Here is a 27,813-nt window from a genome sequence, read left to right as displayed (position 1 = left end):
CAAATTGATCAAATGAAAGCAATCCAGCAAACTGTTCAGGCTTTAACTGTTTAATGCCATCTTGTTCATTTGTGTGAATTATTACTTGTTCGTTTTAAAGGTCCTTCTGAGAATATTCTTCCAGTTTATTTTGAAATAACCAAAGGTTGTGGCATGGTGATGAAAGTGAGTAATGAGTGAAATGACTGGTGTGTTATTAGTGAATGTGTGACAGGCTGAAGTCTATATTTAGTTTCTATTGTTCTTCAGTGAGAATATCAGGCGATGATGTTCACTGCGGTTAGACGTGTGTGTTAAAGTTCATCATCTCTCTGTAGTGTCTCTTAGAAGAACGTTTGTGTTTTAACACAGTTCACTTGATTCTAATGAAACTAAACCTTAGACGTCCGCACACATTGACATTTAAACTCTCGCCTTTAAAGATGAACTTCTCTTGATCTTTTCAAAGAAGGGTTTGTTGTACTGTAAAAGCACACTGTCACTTTAAATCACACTACAATCTCAAGACGTTCTTCAGTATTTAGACTTTTCTGTTCTGTGTTTTATCATTTATTCTTTTTTTTGTCAATTTGTTTTTAACTTCTGCTTTGCTTGGTTACCCTGGCTGGTATTTTGACTCTATTTGATGTTTTGAATTGACAGAAAACCATTTGGAAATACAAATTCTCTCAGCTGAAAGGTTCCTCGGACGATGGAAAAACACGAGTCAAACTTTTGTTCCAGAATTCAGAAAACAAACAGATTGAAATGAAGGTATTTATATCATATGTGTATTTATTTCATTAATGCTAGTTTAGAGTCATGCACATTGCATTTACAAAAATGGATAAAAACCTGTAGCGTACACACCTAGAAGTATGTTTTGGGCCTAATTCATTCACGTTAATCGACGGAACAAACATGTGGTATTTGTTTGTTTTGTGTTGGTGACAGGAGTTGGAGTTTGCTAACCTGACGGCCGTCCTGCACTGCATTCACTCGTTCATCGCTGCTAAAGTGGCCACGGTGGATCCGGTGTTCATCAACAGTCAAAGCATCACGCAGAAATACATCAACAACAGCTAGAACATCATGAACGTTCACAGTCTCGTCTGCTTTATGCACAATATCAACGGATGTATCTCGTTCTTGTTATTTTTGTATGAATCTTCTAATCTCAGAAATGATGTTTAATTAACAAAGTTCGGGAGGAGCCGTAGCATATAATCAGCCGGCTGGCCCACAATCAGCAATCACTGCACATACACAATTAGCCATAGCGAGCTCGCTCATAAATAGAGAATCCATCTTACCTGCTCGATCTCCTAAGATTAAGCATCAACGCGATGTCTGAGACCCACGTCATCGACGACAATCTTTCAGCGCCGCCGAGCGCTCATCAGTCCAGCTCAGGATCGGATACATCAAGCGATTCCCCGGCTTCATCACGAGGCCGCCAGCTCCGCCGTTCTACACCTCGGAAGGCTAAATCCACAGGTGGCAGATCGTCTCCTGGCTCAAAGAGACGTCCACCTGCTTCCCCGGCTTCTTCCTACACCTCCGCTCACAACGCGATCCCCGCCATACAGAAATGGACCGTCCAGGGCTTACGACTAGCTCTGTCCAACGCTGACGTCCACTTCCACAGGCGGATGACCAAGGCGGAGCTTTACGGCCTCTACGCCTCTTCCCTGGCGGACACCGCCTCACCGAAGGGCGCTACGGGGGGTTCCGCCACCAAGCCGGGCACGGCTCGCGGTTCTCCGTATTCCCGACCCGGGCAATCCACCTCCGCAGCTGGTCGCGGCCGCCCGCGGGGAAGCCGGAACAGCAGGGCTTCCGCGAGCGCAGGTATCGCCACGGACCCACCGGTCCCTCTCGCCGTTGGCCAGCTTCGGCCTCCTGCAAACACCCCGCCAGCAGTAGCGGGCCGCCTTCGAAGCATTGGCTCACCAGCACCTGGAGCTCCGGTGCTTTACCACCCATTTCCTGCCCCTGGCTCTTGGCCCACGGCGCCTGCGTCCACCACTAGCGCGAGGCTGCCTCAGCTAGCGATGCAGGCGCCGGGTCCTAGCCATTTCCCAACCCCCTCGGTAGCCGCCGCTAGCGCGAGGCTGCCTCAGCTAGCGATGCAGGCGCCGGGTCCTAGCCATTTCCCAACCCCCTCGGTAGCCGCCGCTAGCGCGAGGCTGCCTCAGCTAGCGATGCAGGCGCCGGGTCCTAGCCATTTCCCAACCCCCTCGGTAGCCGCCGCTAGCGCGAGGCTGCCTCAGCTAGCGATGCAGGCGCCGGGTCCTAGCCATTTCCCAACCCCCTCGGTAGCCGCCGCTAGCGCGAGGCTGCCTCAGCTAGCGATGCAGGCGCCGGGTCCTAGCCATTTCCCAACCCCCTCGGTAGCCGCCGCTAGCGCGAGGCTGCCTCAGCTAGCGATGCAGGCGCCGGGTCCTAGCCATTTCCCAACCCCCTCGGTAGCCGCCGCTAGCGCGAGGCTGCCTCAGCTAGCGATGCAGGCGCCGGTTCCTAGCCATTTCCCAGCTACCCTGGTAGCCGCTGCTAGCGCGAGCATGACTCCGCTAGCCGCTCAGGCGGCCGCCATTCCCCCCCTTCTCTCTCTTCCGCAGGCTCGATCGAGCTTCTCATTGGCCTCGGCGACAGCTATGCCAGCGCCAATCAACGCACCAGCCCTGGAACCGCCTCCTGTTTCGGGGAACATAAGAGCACAGATCTTGACAGGTGCGGACACAGACCTTTATTTTCTCCTCTCACCATTATCACCCCCGTCAACCGAGCGGCAGATCACTTACGGTGATCTATCACTCACATTTAAAAATCAGTCACCCAATCACACCCGCACACTGTCTTTCCCCGAATTTACCGTTGCTTTTTCCCGTTACACTGACGTGATCTGCACTGCGTTCCCTCATAGGAGACGCGAGCTGGGCGATTACCTCGCCATCGTGGCAGAGCTCGCTCTCTCCTACGGGGGCGCGCATTTTTACACTTACCACAAACTTTTTTCCGCCAAATGTGCCATTCGTGTGGCTCAGTGGAACCAGTGCCCCTACTGGGGCGCACTGGACACTGAGCTGCATAACAGGGTTTTCTTAGGCGTTCGCAATATTTCCTGCGCGGTATGTCGCTCAGTAGCGCATTCTACTATCGACTGTCCCCTAGTCACCCCCTCTCTTCCCTCACGCCCAGTTACGCCTCCCAAATCCACTTCCTCTGTTCCGCGCCTGCCAAACCGCCCAGCAAACCAAGCTCACGGGCAACCCAGCAGTCTGGAAGCATGCAGGAGTTTCAATTCTGGCAGATGTTCCAGGCAGCGTTGTCGCTACCTGCACGTGTGCCTTTTCTGCAGCGGTGCACACGCTCGCATCGTATGCCCGATGTCCCAAATGCAGAATAAAAATCTAAAAAATTACCTCTCGACTCCCGTGAACGTTTCTTGTTTGTCTTTCGAGTTGTCTTCGCACCCCGACATTCACTTCACGGACTACCTTCTGACCGGTCTCTCGAACGGCTTCGACCCCGGCGTTATCAGTCTTCCATCACGCAGCTTAGTTTGCCCCAACCTTCAGTCCGCGCTTTCCGAACCAGAGTCAGTCGATCTCCTTATTAAAAAGGAGATTGACGCAAAATTCATTATCGGCCCTTTCGAAGCTCCCCCGTTTTCCGTATTTCGCATCAGCCCCATCGGCGTAGCAACGCGTAAATTCTCTGGCAAAAAGCGCCTCATTTTCGATCTCTCGTCACCGCACGGCTCGGCCTTTCCAAGCATCAACAGCCTCATTCCAATTGAGGAATTTTCGCTGCACTATCACAACATCGATCAAGCCATTACTTTAATAAAACATGCAGGTCGTGGAGCTTGGCTAGCCAAAGTCGACATTACATCCGCATTTAAAGTCATGCCCATCCACCCAGACTTCTGGCACCTTTTCGGCATTCAATGGCGCAATAAATTTTACTTTTCTGTCCGCCTCACTTTCGGCTGCAGAAGCAGCCCCAAAATCTTCGACATGTTGTCAGAGGCAATTTGCTGGATTCTCTCTAACAATTATGCAATTCCCTACCTAATCCACCTACTAGACGATTTTTTAATCATATCGTCTCCCGACTCGTTTCCAGCTGCGCATCTAGCAAAAGTCCAACAGGTTTTTGAAAAACTCGGCGTCCCCCTTGCCCCAGACAAAACTTCAGGACCGAGCACTTCCATCGAATTTCTCGGAATAAAATTAGACTCTCTTCAATTCCAGGCTTCACTGCCAAAAGAGAAAATCGACAGAACAATCGTCATCGCTTCCTCGCTGTTAGCTAATCCCCGCTGCTCCAAACGCGAGCTCCTGTCCGTTCTCGGCCATCTGAATTTCGCGATGAGAATAATCCCGCAAGGTCGCCCGTTCGTTTCACACCTCCTCTCTCTCGCGTCCTCCGCGCACGCTTTAGAGGACATGTTATCCATATCCAGCCCCTGCCTTGACGAGCTGAGCTTATGGATACAATTTCTCAAGCAATGGAACGGCTTGTCATTTTTCTACAGTGACATGTCCTCCTCCCCCGTCGATATTCACCTTTTCACTGACGCCGCCCCTTCTGTAGGTTTCGGAGGCTTTTACCAAGGTCGTTGGTTTGCATCCTCTTGGCCCCCCCAGCTATTAGAGATTCCGCAGGCCTTAGCATCCTCTGCACTTTTCGAGCTGTATCCACTGGTCGTCGCAGCATCCCTATGGGGGAAAGAGTGGTCGGCTTCCAGTATTACCGTACATTGCGATAACGAGGCCACGGTTCATTGCATTAACAAAGGCCGCTCTCACTCCCCCGCTTTAATGCCGTTCCTCAGACGCCTCATCTGGATCTCAGCCTGTGACCAGTTCATTCTAACTGCCAAACACATTCCCGGAGCAAAAAATCAGATTGCTGATGCCCTTTCTCGTTTCGCTTTCCAGAAATTCAGGCAGCTGGCGCCCGAAGCAGACCCCTTGCCAACACCGATACCTCCCTATTCGGAGCTGATATTCCCGTAAACCACCCACTAAAAACCCTCCTCGATGCATCTCGAAACTCCATCATCCAAGCCGTCTCCCTTAGGACCCTCCAATCTTATCTCACCGCATGGAAAAGCTTCAAGGCGTTTCACCACGCGTTCAACATTCCCTTTCCCTCATTTTCCGTAATCTCCATCACCTCCTTCATCTCCTTCCTAAACTTGTCAAAAAACCTCCAAGCAAGCTCAATTAAAGGTTACATGAGTGGGGTCCAGTTCTTCCACAAGCTCATATTCAACTCTCCATCCGCAGCAATAGCCAGCTCCCAAACATCTATGCTCATCAAGGGCATTCAAAGAACCCAGCCTGCTCGCCCAGACGCCAGGCAACCTATAACCCTGGATATACTGACCAGATGCATTTCCACCCTCCGTAAAGGATATCACTCCAAGCACGTCGATCGCACGCTCGACTCCATGTTTATCCTAGCCTTTTTCGGCTTTCTAAGATGTTCTGAAATTTCCACCACGTCCATCTTCAACCCCGTAATACATCCAACGTTATCCGACCTATCAGTACTCGATTCAGAGACGATCTCATTCTTAATTAAACAAAGCAAGACGGACCAAACCAGAAGGGGACATTTCATCTACATCTTCAACCTCCAGTCATCGATTCAGCCTTATCAGACCCTTCTAGCCTACCTTCACTTCAGGAAATCTCAGACCAAAACCTCATCAGACCCTCTCTTCGTGGATGAATCTAACCGCCCAGCCACACGCTTCTGGTTCCAAAAACACCTCAAAGCCGTATTGCTCTTGTCTGGCATTCCCGCAGACCACTTTTCCGGCCACTCCTTCCGCATAGGCGCAGCAACTACAGCCGCCCAAAAAGGCCTATCGCAGTCTCAAATCCAAGCACTAGGGCGCTGGACGTCGGAAGCTTTTAAGAGCTACATCAGGTCAGATCTCTCAATCATCAGGGAAGCCCATCGAACCCTCATTTCCCGAATCATCTAAGAATCCATCCTTCACCCACATGGGCTCGAACCTCCACTATTCAGCCTTCATCTCCCTAGCGGGAGATCTCACTGTCACTGCAACCGCCTCAGCAATCACCAGGGATTCAGACCCAGCCTGCAGGGGCCATCGCCCAAGTCACAGGCTGTGCCACAGCAGACTCTTCAGCAGAAGCCTCCATCCAAGACGTCGAAGCCAGCGTCGCCGCAGCGATCGCCTCCGCAGAGGCCAGTGCTTCCATCCAAGTCATCGAAGCCAGCGTCGCCGCAGCGATCTCCTCCGCAGAGGCCAGTGCTTCCGTCTAAGATGTCGAAGCCAGCGTCGCCGCAGCGATCGCCTCCGCAGAGGCCAGTGCTTCCATCTAAGACGTCGAAGCCTGCGTCGCCGCAGCGATCGCCTCCGCAGAGGCCAGTGCTTCCATCCAAGTCATCGAAGCCAGCGTCGCCGCAGCGATCGCCTCCGCAGAGGCCAGTGCTTCCATCCAAGTCATCGAAGCCAGCGTCGCCGCAGCGATCTCCTCCGCAGAGGCCAGTGCTTCCGTCTAAGATGTCGAAGCCAGCGTCGCCGCAGCGATCGCCTCCGCAGAGGCCAGTGCTTCCATCTAAGACGTCGAAGCCTGCGTCGCCGCAGCGATCGCCTCCGCAGAGGCCAGTGCTTCCATCCAAGTCATCGAAGCCAGCGTCGCCGCAGCGATCGCCTCCGCAGAGGCCAGTGCTTCCATCCAAGTCATCGAAGCCAGCGTCGCCGCAGCGATCGCCTCCGCAGAGGCCAGTGCTTCCATCCAAGTCATCGAAGCCAGCGTCGCCGCAGCGATCGCCTCCGCAGAGGCCAGTGCTTCCATCCAAGTCGTCGAAGCCAGCGTCGCCGCAGCGATCTCCTCCACAGAGGCCAGTGCTTCCGTCTAAGATGTCGAAGCCAGCGTCGCCGCAGCGATCGCCTCCGCAGAGGCCAGTGCTTCCATCTAAGACGTCGAAGCCTGCGTCGCCGCAGCGATCGCCTCCGCAGAGGCCAGTGCTTCCATCCAAGACGTCGAAGCCAGCGTCGCCGCAGCGATCTCCTCCACAGAGGCCAGTGCTTCCGTCTAAGATGTCGAAGCCAGCGTCGCCGCAGCGATCGCCTCCGCAGAGGCCAGTGCTTCCATCTAAGACGTCGAAGCCTGCGTCGCCGCAGCGATCGCCTCCGCAGAGGCCAGTGCTTCCATCTCGTGTTCTGCCATCTACAACTTTCTAAGGATCAAGAACAACAGCAGCTCTCTCCCCAGCAGGAACCTCCATCAGGTGCTCTACTTCAGCTGGATCCCTCCTTCAGTAGCCCCCTCCCAGCATCAGTCCTCATCCAGGGACACCCACGAAGACAGCAGGCATCCTCTCTCCATATCAGTCTCAAACATCCTTGGAGGAACCCCTGCCCCAGTCTTGCCTCATCTCAAACCACACCTTCTAAGGAGTCATCATCCTCTTGTCCTTACCCGAACGCAGTCAACGCCTCCATACTGTCCAGCACCGCGTTTTGGGGGGGGTATGCGTACTCCGGCGGCTGTCCAACTTCTTGCTTTATGGGGGGTGTGCTCTGGGCTCAACCGGTTCCGAGCTCGGCGCACTCACCCTGACCAAGGTGTAGTGTTTCGGGTTCGGATAGATCTGGCGAGCTCGGAGCCCGCTTCCCGGACAGCACGCCAAATACGCATAACCTTCATAACCAAGCTCTTGCTTTATTATCCCTATCAACATCGCTGTTATCTGCGCAGGTGAACTCGTGAAATGATGTTTAATTAACAAAGTTCGGGAGGAGCCGTAGCATATAATCAGCCGGCTGGCCCACAATCAGCAATCACTGCACATACACAATTAGCCATAGCGAGCTCGCTCATAAATAGAGAATCCATCTTACCTGCTCGATCTCCTAAGATTAAGCATCCCTCCTCCACCCCGGCTCCTCTCCCAAACTCACTTTTCTTTTGCAAGAGCCCCGGGGGGTGTGCTCTGGGCTCAACCGGTTCCGAGCTCGGCGCACTCACCCTGACCAAGGTGTAGTGTTTCGGGTTCGGATAGATCTGGCGAGCTCGGAGCCCGCTTCCCGGACAGCACGCCAAATACGCATAACCTTCATAACCAAGCTCTTGCTTTATTATCCCTATCAACATCGCTGTTATCTGCGCAGGTGAACTCGTGAATGATGAATCTTTGAAAGTGGATGATGTTTTGACATGCATCGACTTTTGATTTCCTACCTACAGATATGATCGATGATGTGTTGAAGTGAACTCATATGGATTATGTAGCAAAGTAAATGTCCAGGCATAATGCATGCACTATACGGTTAACCAATCACAGGCCAAAACGGGTGAAACTTCCAGCTGTAATATCAACCAAACTATTTCTCTCTTCTCGCTCTTCTTCTTTTAATGTTTGATCTCAACACTACAAATAAAGAAAACTTCAGTTAGCACACAACTAAATGGCAAGTCGTATATAATACTTTAAGTCGTCTCAATTGTAACTGTTGAATTGAGAAGTCTTGCCAACTGCAGTTATCAGACAATTCATTTTCCGTCCAATCTCATAAAACTGTACCCGATCTTTTCTTTTTATTTAGTTTGGTATTCTAATGAAGGAACCGTTGGTTGACTGCTGACAAAGAACTGAATGTTTCTCACGAGAATTAAAGCAAAGCATTCCTCACAGCGATGCCATAGAAGCATTTTTAGTTCCCTAGATAATTGACTCAAAATGTTGTAATTGAAAGAACCTTTTGTGAAACAGAAATATTCAAATGGTTCTGGCATTGATGTAAAGCCCTTTTTTACGAGTGTATAGTATATGAAGGATTTGTTGCTCTTATTTCGATGAACATTGATCTGAACTCAAACCATAAAGCAAAATGTAATTGAAAAAATGTTCCTGTAAATCTTATTTAAATTCACCCAGGGTGTTACGTAATTTATGTGTTGTCACGTACAGCACTCCACACGCTGTCGAGAGGTCGACAACGCAAGACTTTGAAGAACAGACGTATCTGAAGCGCTCGGATGAAAAACGCTGGCTTGAGTGAATTCTAAAGTAGAAACTCTTGGTGTTGCATTTAAAGAAGTGTGAAGTCCACAGCGGTAACAGACACACAGTCAGCGGAGACGCTGAAGTCAACTCCAGAGACTGAGATCTAGAGCCTCCAGTACTCTTAATGTTCTACATTCACAAACACGTGGTTTCTCGATGACTGTCCCGTCTTTAGAGCTCTTGAATCAGTCTGAAGAGATGCTGGATCTCTGCGTCACATGAGACGCTGTTGTGTTCAGTTAGAAGTGTCATTGATGCTAGACGTCACTTGTGTGGAGAGTTTCTGAATATGTGTTATTATTTAGAAAGTCTTATATAATATGTTTGCATTTCCCTGTGAAATACAGTACTGTACACATGAGATGCTTCACTAGAACAATAGTATCTGTTGTTTTTTCAGTCTTTTCATGCTGGAGGACTTCATACACTAATGACAGTTTAAGGTAAAGAATATACAACAAAAAAATATCTAAATATCGTTTATTTAGAATTGAGAATTTGAACAAATCTCCAAACATATAGACGCTTTATCCTAAAATGTAAAATGTTGTTATTGTCGTAATGTCGGCTCAAACCACTCGTTAACATTTTGCATTATGAATTGCGATGGCATGCTTCAAAATGCAGTGATGCACTAACACTTGTGTAGAGAATGTTTGAGGAGTTCAACTTCTGAAAACTGAACGCCCTGGATCAAGATATGTTTGGAACGTATAAAATCTTTATAACGATGTTATTGTTCTCTAGGGTACTTGTCACTCTTGAGCATTTAGATAATTGTTGCTATACACTGGCTTCAGATCAGATATAACTGATGACAATGAACTCTTAACGTGATTAAATCAACGTTAATGGATTGAATTACTTTCATTACGGATCATGGCCCAGCTGAAGACTTGAAGAGCATATAAATGGCCATTCATATAAGTTAAGGACAAAAACACTGGGTCACCATCTATTACAGCTGAAATATGAGTTAGAGAGGATAAACTGACCCTTCACAGAAAATAACATGATGCCCAAAAGAACTGCAGAGGTAAATGTCATTTATAACCATTCATCTGAAAAATGCAAATACTGTCAATGTTTACTTTGTTTTAGTTCTGTGTTCAGATACATTTGGACACTTCAAACAGGGTAAAAAACACCAAATAATCCCACGATCATGGTCATGATCTCTTGTATGTGTTATACACAGCGTTGGTTTTTCATTGTATAGCCCCCATTGTGTAGAGTGCATGTCTTCCCCCCCGAATCTCAGAATTTAAATTAACCCAAAAACTAATTCTGTTGCAATTCATCAATACATTTGGTTGGTGCTCTTATTTGTGTGATGTTTTATTGCATAAAATGTATGTTAAATATATTTCATAAAATGCCACAAAATCTGTGGCCCCCCTGGATCAATCTTGGGGCCCCCTACTGATATTGAGTGCCACATCTTGTACGTATGATTTGGCCACGGAACTGAACTGAAAATGTTTTTCTTTATCTGTCACCAAATCCCACATTCCACATATAAATATCCTGATGGTTTTACATTCGTGTATTTCTGTGAAGATAACCACGATTAATAACCCCTGACAGATGCTTGACATGATCTTGTGTTGAGAGCACTTAAACACGCTTCAGAGACAAAACTAGTGTCCTGCAGGCAGAATCAGTGCAGTTTCAGTTCTTTTCATTCAGTGAGACAGAAAATACTGGAAAACACAAACGAGACACTTTCAGTTAAGGGGAGACCACCAGGAACGGAGAAAAACAGGTATGAGCATTATATATACAGTACATGTGTCTTTATGACATGATTCATTGCTAATTGTCTGCCAAATGAATAAATGTAAAAATGTAAATGTAATTGTATTTTTGTTTTAATCAGTTGATCTAATTTGCAAAGTAAATCTACGTAAAGTATATCTCAATATTATTTGACAACGTACTGTACATACAAATGTATTGTTGCCTATAGCTTGTGGAATATAGAATAATGTGTCTATAAATCTTGAAAACTGGATGTCATTTTTAAATTAACCAGTCTCTTTGTGAACGTTTTGCATAAAAATTCATATACGTCTTTAAATGCAACTTAAGGTGATTCCAAAAAGTTTAGTTTGCGAAATGAATATCTAAGTATGTTATATAGTATATCATATGTGTGTACAGCATATTATAAAATACACAATACAAATCAAATCAATGAAGTCAAACCTTTATTTTGTGTCATATGTTCACTATCTTTCAGTTTAAGTGAACGTTTCTGACATGACGATGCGTTTGACCTCCGTCCTGATGTTCTGCAGTCTGTTGTGTTTGAGCACACCTTCATCAGACTCACATGAGCGTATGTAAAAAAACCTTCGTTTATCTACATTTTAACAACAGATGAATCTGTCTTTGGGACGGTACTCTTAGAAATGTCCTATATGTACCGTTTAAATACAGACACACCTTTAAGGTCATTTTAGAAAAATGATATCTTCTGTATCTTTATTCCTGATAATGAGACGGATGTCATAGCAAGTAACCCGATCAAGTAAAGAGCTTCTATTAGAATGGAGCTGAACGCAGCTGGTGACAGATTCATTACGGCTTATCTTGTACCTGCTGACATTTAGTTTGAACATCTTTAGACTCGCTTTTTCCAGCACATCTGCTCTGTGACATCTGCTGGCAGATTTCTGTAATGATATCTCCTGCAGCGACCCTCAAAATGACACTTAACAGTAAAGGTCAGAAGATGGTGGACTCTTCACTTTAAAGAGCTTAAAGTTCATTCAAGATGAATACCAAAGACCCAAAATATGTCCCGTAAATTCATAAGATCTAAACGTTCATCTTAAAACCTGAATCTGAAATCTTTTGCATTTCACATGAAACATCATTGAAGGACATGAGCAATCTGTTTTACGTAAAAAACGAAAATTGTTAAATTTATGATAGGATTTTTCTGGAGGTTATAGTTACAGAGACTTGTTCAAATGTGTTTTTATGTTAGCAACAGCAATATGATTCATTTATTTATATTATCAGCATCCATTCCATTAAGTTTGTCTTGTTTTGACGTTCTCAGGAAAACAGATGATGTCTGAGAGTTTGATCGCATCTTCATTCCAAGAGAGTTTTAATATGATCAATAATGCACTGACACACAGGTAAACACTTCTCCTTTCAGACATTATTATCTCTATCTATAGACAGCTCGATGATCTTGTGTTTTTTCCCTCTGAATAGCCGGTCCTGTTCTCCATCGTCCCCTGAGAAGATGTTTGTGTTCTCCAGACAAGCTGCATCAGAAACTCAAGATATCTCTAAAGCTGCAGAAATCTTCCACATGACGTTACGGCTTTTAAAGGAGAAGACAAACAAGAGACACAAAAGATCACTACCTGTGTCAGGTGAGACTGGATATACTGTCTCCCTAAAACATCTACACTAAACATGTATAAATGTCATATCAACATATCGTGTGTCAGCGGCTTTTATTAGAAAATAAGAGAATGTGTAGATGTCAGAGAGATTAAATACAGAGCAAATGGAATCATGTGAGTCTCAGATGTTTCTCATGAGGAGAAAAGAGTCAGAAATGTGTCTGTCGTGAGAGTTTGAGAAGAGACGTCAGCAGTGTGTCAAACTGAGATCAGATTTGTCTCGTCTGCGGTCAAAAGTCAATATTAATGAAGATCTCAATATGATCTCAAACATTTCTCATCACATTTACACAAATCCAGATGATTTCACCTCTACGGTCTACATTCAGCTACACCTCACTCTCTCTCTTTGAAAATACTTCAGGAGAAAGATCTGGAACTAAACTGAGACTTAAATGAAACACAACTGAGAGCTCACGATATAACCAGCTGATCAAAAACCAACACTGTAAAAAAATCTGTAAAATGGAGGAACAGAGACACCGTAAAATAATTATTCAATTGTTTTCATCATTATTCTTTTAAATGTGTTCTCTTGTCTCTGTAATTGTAATGTTTTTGACCGTATTTCGAAAACAAAATAAAAAAGATATTTTCCGGCAGCTGGGGCGCCAGAAATAAACGTGAAAATAACGTTTCTCTGTAAACTTACATTTCCCAAGTTTTTATTGTAAATTTGTGGTCTTTTTCGGTCATTTTACAGTATGTGTGTTTGTGTGTGTGTAATGTGTTTGGTGGGTATAAATGTCACATCTGATGTTATGCAGAAGAGTTGATATGAATCCTCAGTGGAGTGTTAACTCCACTGAGTATCGCAGTATCTCAGGAGTGTGCAATAACCTGAGAAAGTAGTTACAATGTCTGATTTTGAAGAAATTGATGGCAAAAATTTGGAAGAAACCGTTCAACACCTTAAAACATCAACCTGCGCCCTTGACGCACTTCCCACATCTTTTTTCAAAAGTGTGTTAAACTGTTTAGAAGCAGATCTCCTAGATGTGGATAATGCCTCACTTCTCTCTGGAAGTTTCCCAAACTCCCTGAAAACTGCTGTTGTCAAACCCCTCCTGAAAAAGAGCAATCTGGATAAGACCATATTAAACAACTATAGACCGATCTCAAATCTTACCTTCAACCAGCTGAACAAATTCTTAAGCTCAAACGGACAATTTTCAATCTGGGTTCCGCCCGCATCACAGCACAGAGACAGCGCTCATTAAGATAGTAAACGACATTCGCTTAAGTACTGATTCAGGCAAATTATCCGTGCTGGTCCTATTCGACCTCAGTGCTGCATTTGACACGGTCGATCACAACATATTCATTGACAGGCTGGAAAACTGGGTGGGGCTTTCTGGGATAGTCCTAAAATGGTTCAGGTCATACCTAGAAGCAAGAGGTTATTATGTGAGTATAGGTGACCATAAGTCTGACTGGACATCCATGACATGCGGAGTCCCTCAAGGCTCAATTCTTGCGCCTCTCCTATTCAACCTCTACATGCTCCCAATGAGCCAAATAATGAGAAATAACCAAATTGCTTACCACAGCTATGCAGACGACACACAGATATACTTAGCCCTAATGATTACAGCCCCATTGACTCCCTGCTCAAATGCATTGATGAAATAAATAGTTGGATGTGCCAAAACTTTCTTCAGTTAACCAAAGACAAAACTGAAGTCATTGCGTTTGGAAATAAAGATGAAGTTGTCAAGATGAACGCGTACCTTCACTCTAAAGGTCAAACAACAAAAAATCAAGTCAGGAATCTCGGTGTGTCTCTAGAGTCAGACCTTAGCTTCAGTAGTCATGTCAAAGCAATAACTAAATCAGCATACTATCATCTGAAAAATATTGCAAGAATTAGATGCTTTGTTTCCAGGCAAGACTTAGAGAAACTTGTGCATGCTTTCATCACCAGCAGGGTGGATTATTGTAATGGACTCCTAACTGGCCTTCCCAAAAAGACCATAAGACAGATGCAGCTCATACAGAACGCTGCGGCAAGGATTCTGAGCAGAACCAGAAAATATGATCATATCACACCAGTCCTCAGGTCTTTACACTGGCTACCAGTTACATATAGGATAGATTTTAAAGTTTTATTACTGGTATATAAATCGTTCAATGGCCTAGGACCTCAATACATTGCAGATATGCTCATTGAATATGAACCCAAAAGAACACTCAGGTCATTAGGATCACATCAGCTAGAAATACCAAGGGTTCTCTCCAAGCAAGGAGAGTCTGCATTTAGCTATTATGCGAGCCGCAGCTGGAAGCAGCTTCCAGAAGAGATCAGATGTGCTCCTACAGTAGTCACATTCAAATCCAGACTCAAAACACATCTGTTTAACTTTACATTTGATTAATGTGCACTGTGCCTCTGACCGTCCCACTGTTTGTGCTGTACTTTATTTTATTTATTATCTATTCTAAACTATATTTTATTTTATTATTATTCTTAACTGGTTAATTTTTATTTTTCTTATTTCTTCACTGTTTTATCAAATGGATATTTTTTATTTCTTCTATGTAAAGCACTTTGAATTGCCATTGTGTATGTAATGTGCTATACAAATAAACTTGCCTTGCCTTGCCTACTCTTCTATGCATTTGTAAACACATGAACTCCCTCTTAAGATCTCCTTTCCGTGGAACAAGTGAAGCGGATGGCTAACCTGTCCGGATGTGTTGGTGTTTCTCAGCCCATCACCTGCACCGAGGACAGAAAGTACCGCAGTATCTCAGGAGTGTGCAATAACAGGTGCGTCATCTTAATCATTTATCCATGATGCAGAGCTGAAAACACAAAACTCAGAGTCAAGCGCGGTGTGGCCTTTTGAGAAGAGGATACAGCTGATGTGATGAGATGACCTGAGACACAATCTAAACCAGATGGAAATATCACCAAACATTATGAGAATACAGTCTTTGTGCCACAGAGATAAACTTGAAATATTCATGTCTGCCCATCTCATGGCATCACTGCAAACACTGTGGTTTCTCAAACAGTGGAGGATTTGGACAATAGACAGGGGCCACATCTGGGGCCTCATTTGTAAAATTGGCGGAGCGTACACACATATTTGAGTGTCTGTACGAAAAAATCCAAGACACCGTTCATATTCATTGATAAAAACGGTCTTTGACGTGGAAAAGTGCATAGTGCCACATCAGGGTCTGAGCAGACTGCTGCAGGTTTTTGGGATATTTATATATATATACATATTATATTTATATGAACTGTTCAGCTGTGCTTTCACATGTTTTCTGTGCACATGTTAGTTCTCTGAATCACATGTACGCACTTTTGTAATGATCGTAAGATGAAATATAGGAAGGTATCTATGCTGCGTTTTATAAATGAGGCTCGTGGACTTAAACATTTTCAATGAAGCTTGAAACTCCCTCTGTGTAGTTCACACTGAAGCTTTGCTTTAGTTAGTATCTGATGATACTATTTAATTAGATTAGTCAGTCGGCTTCGTTCGGTTTTATCTCAGACACTTTCCTCATCTGGATGCTAGTGTTCAGTTTCTTGGAGAATCAGGGTTTGGGTTTGTTGATCCTGAAATGCTTGTCGTCCCTTGACTGATACATCTGGTACTCTTGAATCTTTTTATAAAGGGGAACCAGTGTTTGTTGTCAACTTGTCAAACGTAACCAGATTTAGATAGAAATAGAGGTGAATGCGATCAAATGAATCTAGTGGTTGACAGATTCGCTGTATGCATGTCTCACTGTAAGTTGCAGTTTTCTCTGATATTGCTCTAAAGGTGTGATGTTTGTGATCAGGGTCCAGTTGCATAAACTTAGATGCTAAGTTTAGACTGCATCTTAACAACTAGTCTCACTGACTAGCAATTAGTTGGTCTTACTTTTCACATTTCAGTCCGTCCAATCTACCTTTTTATGTAACTGATTTAAAGAAGTCATGAAAAGTCTTGACGAAAAAAGTGAGATGACTAACTTCTAAGACTAGTCTAAGCAGTTTATGCAACCAGTCCCAGATTGATTCATACTGTGTTCTTCAGACAGAATCCTCTCTGGGGAGCTGCCAACACGGCTCTGACCCGATGGCTTCCGGCTGAGTATGAGGATGATGAAACACAACCTAAAGGCTGGAACACCGGACGACAATACAACGGCTTTCAACTTCCGCTGGTAACATCTTCACTGTCATAGCATTCATGAAAGAAACGCCTACAAATAACAATTCAAATGTACTTTAGTATTTATTACAGTAAAATACGAAATAATGTTTACCACAGTAACTATTCAAGTATACTGGAGTGTTTTGTATCGTCATTTCACTGTAGTATAGAACATCACAGTACACCAGGGTTTTTCTCATTTTGATTTTAGTTTTATTACTATTTTAAAGATTTTTAATTTTGTGTTAATCTTAGTTAAAGTTTGAGCAATTTATTGGTTTAATTGTAATGTTGCTTTATAAGATAAATTAATTAGTATTGTAGTTTTATTTAGCTCTATCATTTTGCAGATTTATTTATGCTCTGAGAGATAAAGTTGGCATCACGTGGAACGGCACCTTTAAACTCACTTCAGTTCATTTTTCCTTGAGTTGAGTTTTTCCAATCATTTTTAGGTCAAAAAGAGGAACGTTTTCAATGTTTTAATTTGAGTAATTAAAATAACCTTGCCGCACACCATAATTTACTATATTTTACTCTAGTAAATCAATACCAAAGTATACTGAAGTATTTTTCCACGTGAAATTGATAAATAATTCAAAGTTGATGATAAATATGGAATCATTGTTGGGAAAAAGGCTTTAATACAAGAACTGCAATAACAGCATATTTAATTTAAGTGCATTAAAGTTAAATTGTTGGATTCTTTTAATGACATTTTATCAGGTAAACAAACACTGCCGGAGGGGTTGAATCAGACTTCCCAGACTGCTAATAGACCCAAGACATCAAGATATCAGATCATTCTGTGTACCTACTGACAATAATCATGATATTAATAACTGTGTATATTGTGTTTAAACTACATATATGACAATATAAGTGTGCATGATTGAGAGTCAGTATCTGGTTGACACTTCAACAGAGTATCTGGTGGTTTTGCGCTCGTTAAACCTTTGTGTCGATGGTTTAAACATCTCACTAGAGTCATATTCTGAGTGTGAGTCATTGCATTCATCACGTGTCTGTGTATGAAGGTTCGTGACATCAGTGTGAAAGTGATGCACAGCTCCAGCGCTCGGGTCCTGAAGGATCATGAATATTCACAGATGCTGGTGGACTGGGGTCAGTTCATCGACCACGACATCTCCTTCACACCACAAACAGCACTTTCACAAGGACTCAACTGTCTACACACCTGCAGAAACCACAACTCCTGCTTCCCCATACAGGTGACCATCAACATATAGAAACGCGATGTGTTCAGGACGTAATGTCTGCGTAAAATGGCACATTATTCTAACTGGGATGTTTCTCTTTTATTGCTTAGGAGATTTGATAGAGTTTCTCTCATGAGAAATAAAAGGAGAATGAAATGAGAGTTAGATTGTGTGAACACATGAAGATTCTGGAGGTGTAACTGAATGTAAACCGTAGATGTGAATTCATCCGGAATTGAGTAAATGTGATGAGAAATTATTTTGAGATCTTCAATTATATTGACTTTTGATCACAGACGAGACGAATCTGAGCTCAGTTTGACACATTCACAACATCTCTCATCTCTCAAACTTCTCAGCTTTCCAAAGGTTGGATCCCAGCGGATTGCACTGTCAGAAACAATAGTGTATAGTACAATGCTTTGGATAAAAGCATCTGTCAAATGCATAATGTAAATGTAAATCTCTAAGGGCACATTTTTAACATGTCTGACTCTTTTTCTCAAGATAAATATCTAAGACTCATTTAGATGGAGAAATAATTGAGAAATTAAAGAGATCTTATTTGTGATTTTTCAACATTGACACATTTAGTCACATCATCTATTTGCAGATCAGACGACTGTCAGTGTTTTGTGAGCAGAGATTTCATCACAGCGTCTTCTCTTGCTTTGACATTCAGTGTCATGAAACAGGTTGTGGTTTTGGTTTAAATGCTGTTCCTCGGGGATGAAGTAATGGTCTCTCTCTGTGTGTGTGATGTGGAGTCAGTGGTCTGGATGTGTTTGACTCAGAGGACGGTTCAGAGCTGTTGGTTGGGAACAGAGAATATGAACCTGTGAATGTGTGTCTGTAATTGAAAAGAATATATATCTCACTGATGACTTCTTTATCTCTGACGAAGCACAAGCGCAGCTGAAAACAGAGGCCAGTGTTTGCGGTTGAATCCTTCAGGGGAGCGTTTGCACATAAAAATATGAGGAGAAAGAATATGAATGAGTTTCTAACTAATCTCACTGTCCCCAGCCCCGGGGGTGAAGAAAAAATATACAAAACAGCGTCCACCCCGAGACCCAGCGCACACTGTGTACTGCATACTAATATTCAGAGACACTCGCTGCTCTCGGCATCGGCCTGTAAATGACAAACTAAAGGATTTATGATTCATCTTTCAACTCAGACTAAAGGAAAAGTTATTACTCATTCAAAGACTAAATAAATTAAAGTCAACGTAAACCTCATGAACTTCACTCGTACATTTCTAAATGAAACAGAATAGTCAATAAAAAAAACAGGGCGGGACTTGATTTAAATAGTCAGGATCTGATTGGACGTCGACTCTGTCATTCTGAGATTGTGAGTTTGCAGAGGTCACACTTGACATAGGTAGGGCAGGGCCAAAAAATCCATCTCTGCTTCTCCTCCAAGTTCAAAGTCGTCCTACATCGTTGTTTTACCTCTTAACTCCCTTTTTGTAAACGGCATTTGACTTAGATTTTGCACGTTCATCTTGCAAACACCGACTCCACCTACGTCAAGCGTGAGCTTTTCAACGTAACTACGCATTACGTGAAGTCATGAACGCGCATTACAAAACAGAACAAGGCAAGCATTTGTGTTTATAAAGCTGATATATTTTTATAAATGACCGATGGTTTGGCTAGATCAGACCCAAAGAACGATTATAACCAGACAGATCTCGCTCCTCATTGACTCCCATAGTAGGAAAACATACAATGGTGGTCAAAAGTGTCCCAGAACTGTTAGTGAGAAATCTTTGGTGTGATCTATCACTTTAATTCAGTCTCATGTTTACAACATCTGGAGAACACAAAAACTCGTCCTGTGAGATCAGAAGCTTTATTAAGTCAATAAAATCTGTGAAAACACAGACCAGTTAAGAAGATTTTCACACTGGGAATCGTCCTTTATTTCTGAGTCTGCCGTGACTGTATGTGCTCTCGTTTCCAGAAATCTCTGTCTGAATGCAGAAAACACAGCGGGGGGATGAGATGAGGACTTTTAAATCTTACAGATGACAAGAACGCCTTTTCCAAAAGGGACATTCAAGTGTCAGCTTGATATCTGCCGAACATCCACATGCACTTTCTGTAAAACACTGAATGAATGTTGTGTGAGATTTAAAAACCAGCAGGACGTGTGAAAGGAACCAACACCACATCACAACACTTTCATCTTCAGCTCTTTCATAGCTCAGAAGATTAGATGAAGTTCTCAGTCGTGTTCTAAAATTGCTCATGAGGAATTAAAAATGAGAATGAAATGAGAGTTAGATTGTGTGAACACGTGAAGAGCGTAAATTAATGCAGAGGTGAAATCATATGGATTTGAGTTCATTTGAGTTGAGATTGAATATTTGCAGACTTTATAAATCTGAGCTCAGTTTGACGCATTGTTGACGTCTCTTCTCAAACTCTAATGACACATTTTTTATCACGACGAGACACAAAATGAGACCAGCATAACGTTCCATTTGCTCGTATTTATGTCCAGGAGAAATAATTGAGATATTAAAGAGATTTGTTTAGGGGAAACTTTTAATTTATGAGTGTTGTTGTTGCTGGGTTTATATTTCCTTTGACTAAAGTACATTTACTGTATATAAAATGGCAACGTTATCTAAAAGTCACATCTAGTTTTATAGTTTTGATACGTGAACAATACAAATCTAATTCCTCAGTAAATGCAGTGAGTTCACACATGCTTGATTTTTGTTGACTAAATGTCATCTCAATCTCAAGAATTAAATGAGGTTTGGTTTAATGTCAATGTTGTTCTAATGTTATCAAATCAGAAAGACGTCAACATCAACATCTTATACGTCTTTCACAGATCTGATAATGATCTCGAACCAAGATGTTTTCTGGTATAAATCGTATTAACTGAAGTATGAAATTCATCTGTACTTCACAAATTCCTTGTGGTTTCATGTGCGTTGTGTAGTTGTGATACTAATGAATGTGTGATCTCAGTGACCTGTGTGATGAAAAAAAATGTCAAGTTTTGGAGAATTTCTTGTGGGAAAATGAAGGTACGGTAATCTCTTTCTCTCTTCCTGTGACAGATTTCCAGGAACGACACACTGTCTGGCAGTCAAAACTGTCTTCCATTTTCCCGTTCTTCACCCACCTGCCCAGACGTTCATCAGCTCGACTCACGACACACACTTCAGCGTCAACAAATGAATTCAGTCACTTCATTCATAGACGCGTCTACAGTCTACGGTCATTCAGAGCCGCTGGAGAAAACCCTGAGAAATCTCTCCAGCACTGAAGGCTTGCTGGCTGTCAACAGAAAATACAGCGATAACGGTCGAGCGTACCTTCCGTCGGTCACCGGCGCTCCGTCCTCATGCTTCCAGCCGCCCGGGTCAGCCGAGGATGAACGGGTGGAATGTTTCGTGGCTGGAGACACCAGAGTCAATGAGATTCTGCCCCTGTCTGCCCTTCACACGCTCTGGGTGAGAGAACACAACCGAGTGGCCGAACACCTGAGGCGTCTCAACCCTCACTGGAGGTCAGAGGTCATCTACCAGGAGACGCGTCAAATCATCGGAGCGCTGCATCAGGTACCAGTCATCACCACATTCCTCACAGATAAAGGACATGATGTATCAACATATCATTGATCTTATGACTTTAGAAATCTGTGAGGAAACAGTCCCGCGGTTTATAACATGTTTTATATGGAAGTGGTGATGTGTGGTTAACTTTTGAAGTTCATTGGAGTGTGTACGAAAAGTACGTCCCTGTGATTTTATAAGGGTTAATAAAATCATACTTCAGAGTATCACATGGGCATACTGTAAAAGCAATGCTTTTGAACATTTAGAAAAACTGGAATTAATATTCAATTCTGCATCACAGATTTTTAACCAGCAAGTCTTGATTGATTGTAAAAGTCAAAAAAAGAAAAAAAAGATAATCATTCAGTTCTGAATCTTCTTAATGTTTGTAAATATAAAAATCCTTTATAACATTATATTAAATTATATCTAAACGTGGCCCTTGATGTCCAGTGGCAGTTTTTAGCAATCTATTTGTTCATGATCACACCAAATCTGACATTTTTAATTCAATTCGGGAAAAGGAATCGAATATGTGTATGTGATGGCAGAATTCATGCTTTGTTCAGGATTTCTCTATTAACAACTCTAAACCAGACTTATTACAGTTTTGGTTTTAGTTTTTTATTAATATTTTACATCATCTAACATTCAAATTTTTGTTTAAAATGTAAGTCATTGTTTTAGCAACTTTGTTTATTTTTATGTTGCTATATGAGATTACTTTATTTAGATTTTCGTTTTAGTTTATTATGATAACTTTAGTGCTTCAAACTTACTTCAGTTTATTTCTAAAATTCAACATTTAAATTTTTAATTTAGTTGAAATTTTCCCCGATAATATTTAGGCCGATATTTGATCTGATTTTAACAAACAGAAAGGTTTTCGGTTTAAATTTGAGTTAACTAAAACAACCTTGCTCTAAACTAAACACAGTTAATCTATCTACGAGTTGTGTACGAGTGTGACAGATGGTGGAGAGTTGGAGTTTGTGTCTCATCAGGGATTTCTCTACAGTCTCACAAACACGCTGCGCTCCAGGAGGTGAACTGATGAATTTACTGACATATGTGTGACCGCCTGATGTTGTTTACACATCCTCTTCATGTTTAAAATCATCTCTGAATCAACACAAAACTAGAATCACACGATAATATCTGTAACGTGACTGTATTAACACACTATTAAGATTAGTCGCAGTTAAGTGATTTCTGTGATGAGCGTGGCGGGACGGTGCGGTGCGGATCACAGACTGTCAGATTCATCACACTGAAGAAATGCAGGGATTTAAGAGGTTGAGTCTCACATCTAAAGCCTCTCGTCTCAGAGCAGAATCAAAGAAACATTTGATGGCTTTCACGTGTGTCTCTGCCCAGATCCCTTAATGTGCCAAGTGACTGTAATGGAGAAGTGAAGGAAACGGAGCGAGCGCGTGTGCTTTACCCACAGGGACTGACTTCACACCATCCCTGAAAACCTCGGACAGTGAGTTTAGATTTAGACGTGAGCCGTCGGTCAGACACCACGCTGTCGCCTTTGTGCAGGTTCTCCTGCTTCTTCATACACAGAGATAAGACTGAATAAACGCGAGGTGTATCGCAGGAGAGAGATGACTATACAATTTCATTTTATCTCCAGATTCATGACTTCCCAAATGACCAGACAAATAAACTAGTGAAAATATGAACCACATCCCAGACGGCAGTTTTATTCACATTAATAAACCAGTGGACTGTGTCTGTTTTGCATCAATCTTCTCATTGATGTTTCTTTCAGATTATAACCATGAGGGACTACATTCCGAAAATCATTGGACAAGAATGGTTTGACAAGTATCTTGGAGAATATGAGGGTTATAACGCCTCTTTAAATCCTTCCGTATCAAACGTGTTCGCCACCGCCGCGTTCCGCTTCGGCCACGCCACCATTTCAGCAACACTCAAGAGACTCAATGAAAGCTTTCAGGAACATGAACGCTTCTCTTCTGTGAATCTCCATCAGACGTTCTTCAGCCCGTGGAGACTGGTTAAAGAAGGTAAAGCTGTCTGTCTGCGTCTAAACTAAATCGCTTTTATTTATTGGTCATGTTAATGGTGGTCTGTCCTTTATCAGCTTATATTCTGTCCACGAACCCATCGCTGGTCACCTGAAGTTATGCCAAGTGTTTCATTTAATTTCACAGTTTTTCTGTCATTTCCATTTCTCTTAATTCTCTCAATTCTTTTTCTTAAATCTCCTAATTGTTTTCATAGGTCTCTACCGTTTGTCTCCACTGCTTTTTGTGTGAGCAGAACGTCAGTCCGTTCAAAGGATTTTTCACACTAATCTGAAAGCATAAAAGTTGATAACAAACAGTTGTTCTTCACTTCCTCAAATGTTTCATACCATCAACTATTTCTTGCCAAAGATGACGGTTAGTCTGTCTGGGGTAGAAATGTCTGTCTGGGGTTGTGTCTTGTGAGAATGAGGTTATTGCTGACACCAGCTTCTCTTTAGTGGTCTAAAATATTGAAAAGCTTCCTGGTGTTGAAAAGAACCAAAGAGTGAAAGTGTTCCAGAGAGACTCTGGACTTCATGATTGAACTGATTCATTCAGACATGTCCAGACAAGAGACAGAAATATTGAATATGTCCATATTAAATTATTACTGCACGTCTCCATCAGACGGCCTGTGCTGCTGTCAGCTTCATTCATGAACACTTACATCATTTCTCTTATTTACTGTGTGAAGATGTATGGTACAGTACCTTCGCATGGGGTTGCACATCTGACAGTTGTTTTACATCCCAATCTTAAAACAAATTTTGAGATTTTTGTTTGAGAGAAATCTAGCATGAAGATAACCTGACAATCCACTAGTAGTAAAACTGCACACCCTTAAGAAAATATACCATGGTTTTACTATAGTTAAAATGTCACCGTGGTTTTGGTGGACTGATAGCCACAGTGTTAAATATCCACCTGTTTCAACTTAAAAACTTTAGTCCAAACGTTTACATTTGAATGTTAAGTCAAATTGGCTCTCACTTGAATTTAAATCATTCATAAAGACTTAGAGGAACAGTTCACCCAAAAATAAAAATCGGTCATGATCTGTATAAACATCTTTGTTTGGTTGAACACAAAGAAAGATATTTGGAAGAATGTCTGTAACTGAACAGTTCTTGGTCACCATGGACTTCCATTGAAGGAAAATGAGAATGGTGGTCAGAAGTGCCGCAGAACTGTTTGCTGTCCATTCTTTTGTGTTCAACACAACAAAGTATTTTTTCCTACTATGGGAGTGAATGGGGTCCAAGATCTGTCTGGTTATAATCATTCTTCCAAATATCTTTCTCTGTATTCATCAGAACAAAGACCTTTATACACATTTCAAACAACTCAAAGGTGAGGAAATGATGACAGACTTTTTATTTTTTGTGAACTGTCCATTTAAACATCTAGTTATATTTAAAGTATAGTAAACAGGTTGTTTTACAATGCAAAAAATGTTTTTTGTCATATCTTGTCGCGTCTGGTGTAGTCACGTTGTTACAAGAAAGAAGTTTTTTCAAGTGTACTTTTAAACTAAAGATTAAGGAAGTATACTTTTATGATTTTAGCCAAAAAATGTAGTTGCAGTTGTAAAACTAGCTGTGACCTCAAACTACTAAACTACTAAAAAAATAAAAAAGGGCCAATTTAGTCTCACAAGCAGTAATATGAATAGATGGTTGAAGTATCAGACACTTATACTACAGTACTGGAACAGTTTAAGTGTACTTAATAAAATGAACTTGAAGTATACTTCTTCTGGTAAGGGTGGTTGATCAATGTGATATAAACATGCAGCTGGTTTTGTGGTGTGCAGGTGGTCTTGATCCGGTTCTGCGGGGTCTTCTGGGCCGTTCAGCTGCTCTTCAGATTCAAGATCATCTGATGACGGAGGAGTTAACAGAAAGACTGGTAGTTCTTAACATCCCAGCGTCTCTGGATCTGGCTTCTCTAAACCTGCAGAGAGGAAGAGATCACGCCTTACCAGGTTAATAAAACACAATCACGACATTACATCTTCATTATCTGAATGTTGTGTTGTCACGCACTGCACACATCTCATGTTTAAAATGTTCCAGGTTACAATGACTGGAGGATTTTCTGTGGATTAAACAGGATTGAAACTGAATCCGATTTTATAGACGTGGTCGGCAGCGATGTTCTGGTGGAGAGAATACTGCAGGTGTATGGACATGTCAATAATATTGATGTGTGGCTCGGTGGACTGATGGAGCGTCCGCTGCCTGGCGCTCGCACCGGCCCGCTCTTCGCATGCTTGATCTCTAAACAGATGAAGACGTTAAGAGAAGGTGACAGGTGAGCTCGCTGCAATAATCTTAAAATGCTTTTCAGTTTGTTTCTGTCTCGTAAACATGAGTTCACCTGCAACCAGTGTTGGAATTGTGTCAAAGCTCTTGTGGGTCCTCTAACCTGCCCTAAAAAAACATGTCACAGGTATCAGTCACATGCTCTCCTTCACTCGCTCCAAGTCAATAGTGACTACTGTACAGTGCTGCCAGTCACCGTATGCATCAGCGATTTAAATGTGATTCATCTCTTGATAATGTAGATCAAGTATATGAAAACAATCCATATGAACCAATCAGAATGAGAAAATCTAAAGTCATTCCTTTGTGCCAGGGCAGAAGGGTCAACTCTCGTCAAAGCGCAAAAAGGGAAAAATGAAGTTTTGAGGAAAAGAAAAGAATTTTTGGAAAACGGCAAAGTTTGGCATCTGACATTGTGAGACATAACAGCTTACATAAAGGAAGACTTTTTATATCAAAATGATAGTTTTTGTTGCGATTTAAGATAAACACTTTCAATATGAGAGGATCTGAATGCGGTCAGTGTCTCGGTGCAACATCTCTGTACATCTTTTCATTGAACACCATCTTGCACGTACAGCATGTTTCAAATAAAAATGTCATTAATTTAAATAATGGACAATAGTGTTTTGTTTAGGCGTGATCATTTGTCTTAAAATAGTTGGATTCTCAGTCTCGTTTTTATAAAAAACCAAGGGACCCCAAAGTTCATTATTTCAGACCTTACGAGGGGACACTTAAAGGTTAATTGGGGTCCGGGACCACCCCCTCTATTCGAACCCTGTCTGCAACAATGTTTCATCAATGTCGCCGTGTGATTCTCTTTTCCTTAAGGAACAGATCACCTGAAACATAATTGTGTGAAGATTTGCTGATCCTCATGCTTTGATGATTTATGTTTGCATTGAAGATTCTGGTGGGAAAATCCTGAGATCTTCTCCGTCCAGCAGAGACGGGAACTAGAAAAACACTCTCTGTCTCGTGTCATCTGTGACAACAGCGGCGTGATGGAGGTTCCTCTCGATTCATTCAGGGTGGGACGTTACCCGGAGGATTTCCGTTTCTGTGCTAACATCCAATCATTTGACCTGGAGGCATGGAAGGAGAATCCAGACATCTGCACGCTTTAGATTGGTGGATTACAGACACTTCTGATGTCTTTAATGATGTTGGTTTTAATGTTAAGGGAAATGACATTCTGTCACCATTTACTCACCTTCATCATTTACTGTGTTCTGATGCAAGATGTTTGTAAGAATGCTTATAACCAGAAAGATTTTGGCCCCATTGACTGGAATTAGGAATCAGAACAAAGAAATTGATACAGATTTGGAACAACTCGAAGGTCAGTAAATAAATGACAGAATGTTCATCTTGTGTCTTCACATGTCCATGAGCTTTTTTATTAAACGAAAGGTAATTATTCAAGTAGTTTCTCAGTTCATACGAGCTCTTCTACACAAGAACTGTGAGCTAAATATATTGTTTAAAATAGTTACGCTGACAGGCTCATCTGAAACAGCCAGTTGTGTGTGTGCGCGTGTACAGTATGTTTTGAAATTCATGAATAGCCTACTGAAGAGAAGCTCTAATTTGAGCTGAGAAAAATGAAATGCAAATCGTCTCGGCGAGCGAGTCGCAGCTCTTTTGTTTAACTCACAGGAGCTGGAAGTGTGTGAGGTGAAAATAGAGATGGCCATTCGAAGTGTAATTGATTAAAATATTCTGTTTCTGTGATTGTAGCACAAGTTAAAGCACCGCTCTTCCTCATACTGGAGCGCGACTGGAATTATAGCGCCATTATTCAACATTTCAATCTGATCTACAAGCAGAAATCAGAACGTCTGCAACATTATGTGTGTTTTGCCTTTATCATATATGCGACATGTCTTAGCGATCATCATATCCTGTCGATCAAAAGCATTCGTGACAAAATTGTAAAAACTCAACCTCCAAATCTGTCCTATGAATTAGCCCCAACCATCGCTCCAAAACAAAGGCTCCAGCGTTTTTC

General features: G+C 42.5%; 2 protein-coding genes across 2 annotated transcripts in view; both read left to right on the top strand.

Moving 5' to 3' along the window:
* Positions 1 to 1,071, top strand: part of sntg2 (syntrophin, gamma 2) — a gene marked incomplete at its 5' end in the record, with an annotated part of 34,065 nt that extends 32,994 nt beyond the window's left edge. Inside the window, 2 exons of the mRNA XM_079457910.1 lie at positions 643 to 753; positions 934 to 1,071. Coding sequence (XP_079314036.1) covers positions 643 to 753; positions 934 to 1,065 — 243 coding nt within the window. The 3' untranslated portion in view covers positions 1,066 to 1,071. The remainder of the gene's footprint in view (positions 1 to 642; positions 754 to 933) is intronic.
* Positions 1,072 to 12,304: 11,233 nt separating this feature from the next.
* tpo (thyroid peroxidase) lies at positions 12,305 to 26,929 on the top strand (the record flags this gene model as incomplete). The annotated part of the gene is made up of 9 exons (XM_079459384.1): positions 12,305 to 12,437; positions 15,117 to 15,240; positions 16,511 to 16,640; positions 17,668 to 17,862; positions 20,936 to 21,439; positions 23,214 to 23,472; positions 25,289 to 25,459; positions 25,551 to 25,788; positions 26,710 to 26,929. 9 exons carry the CDS (start codon positions 12,305 to 12,307, stop codon positions 26,927 to 26,929), a joined length of 1,974 nt encoding a protein of 657 aa, XP_079315510.1.
* Between the last annotated feature and the right edge of the window lie 884 nt (positions 26,930 to 27,813).

Source organism: Barbatula barbatula (assembly GCF_947034865.1).
Source record: "Barbatula barbatula genome assembly, chromosome: 6".
Lineage (NCBI taxonomy): Eukaryota > Metazoa > Chordata > Actinopteri > Cypriniformes > Nemacheilidae > Barbatula > Barbatula barbatula.
Note: the sequence above shows the minus strand (reverse complement) of the source record. Positions and strands in the feature narration are given on the sequence as shown.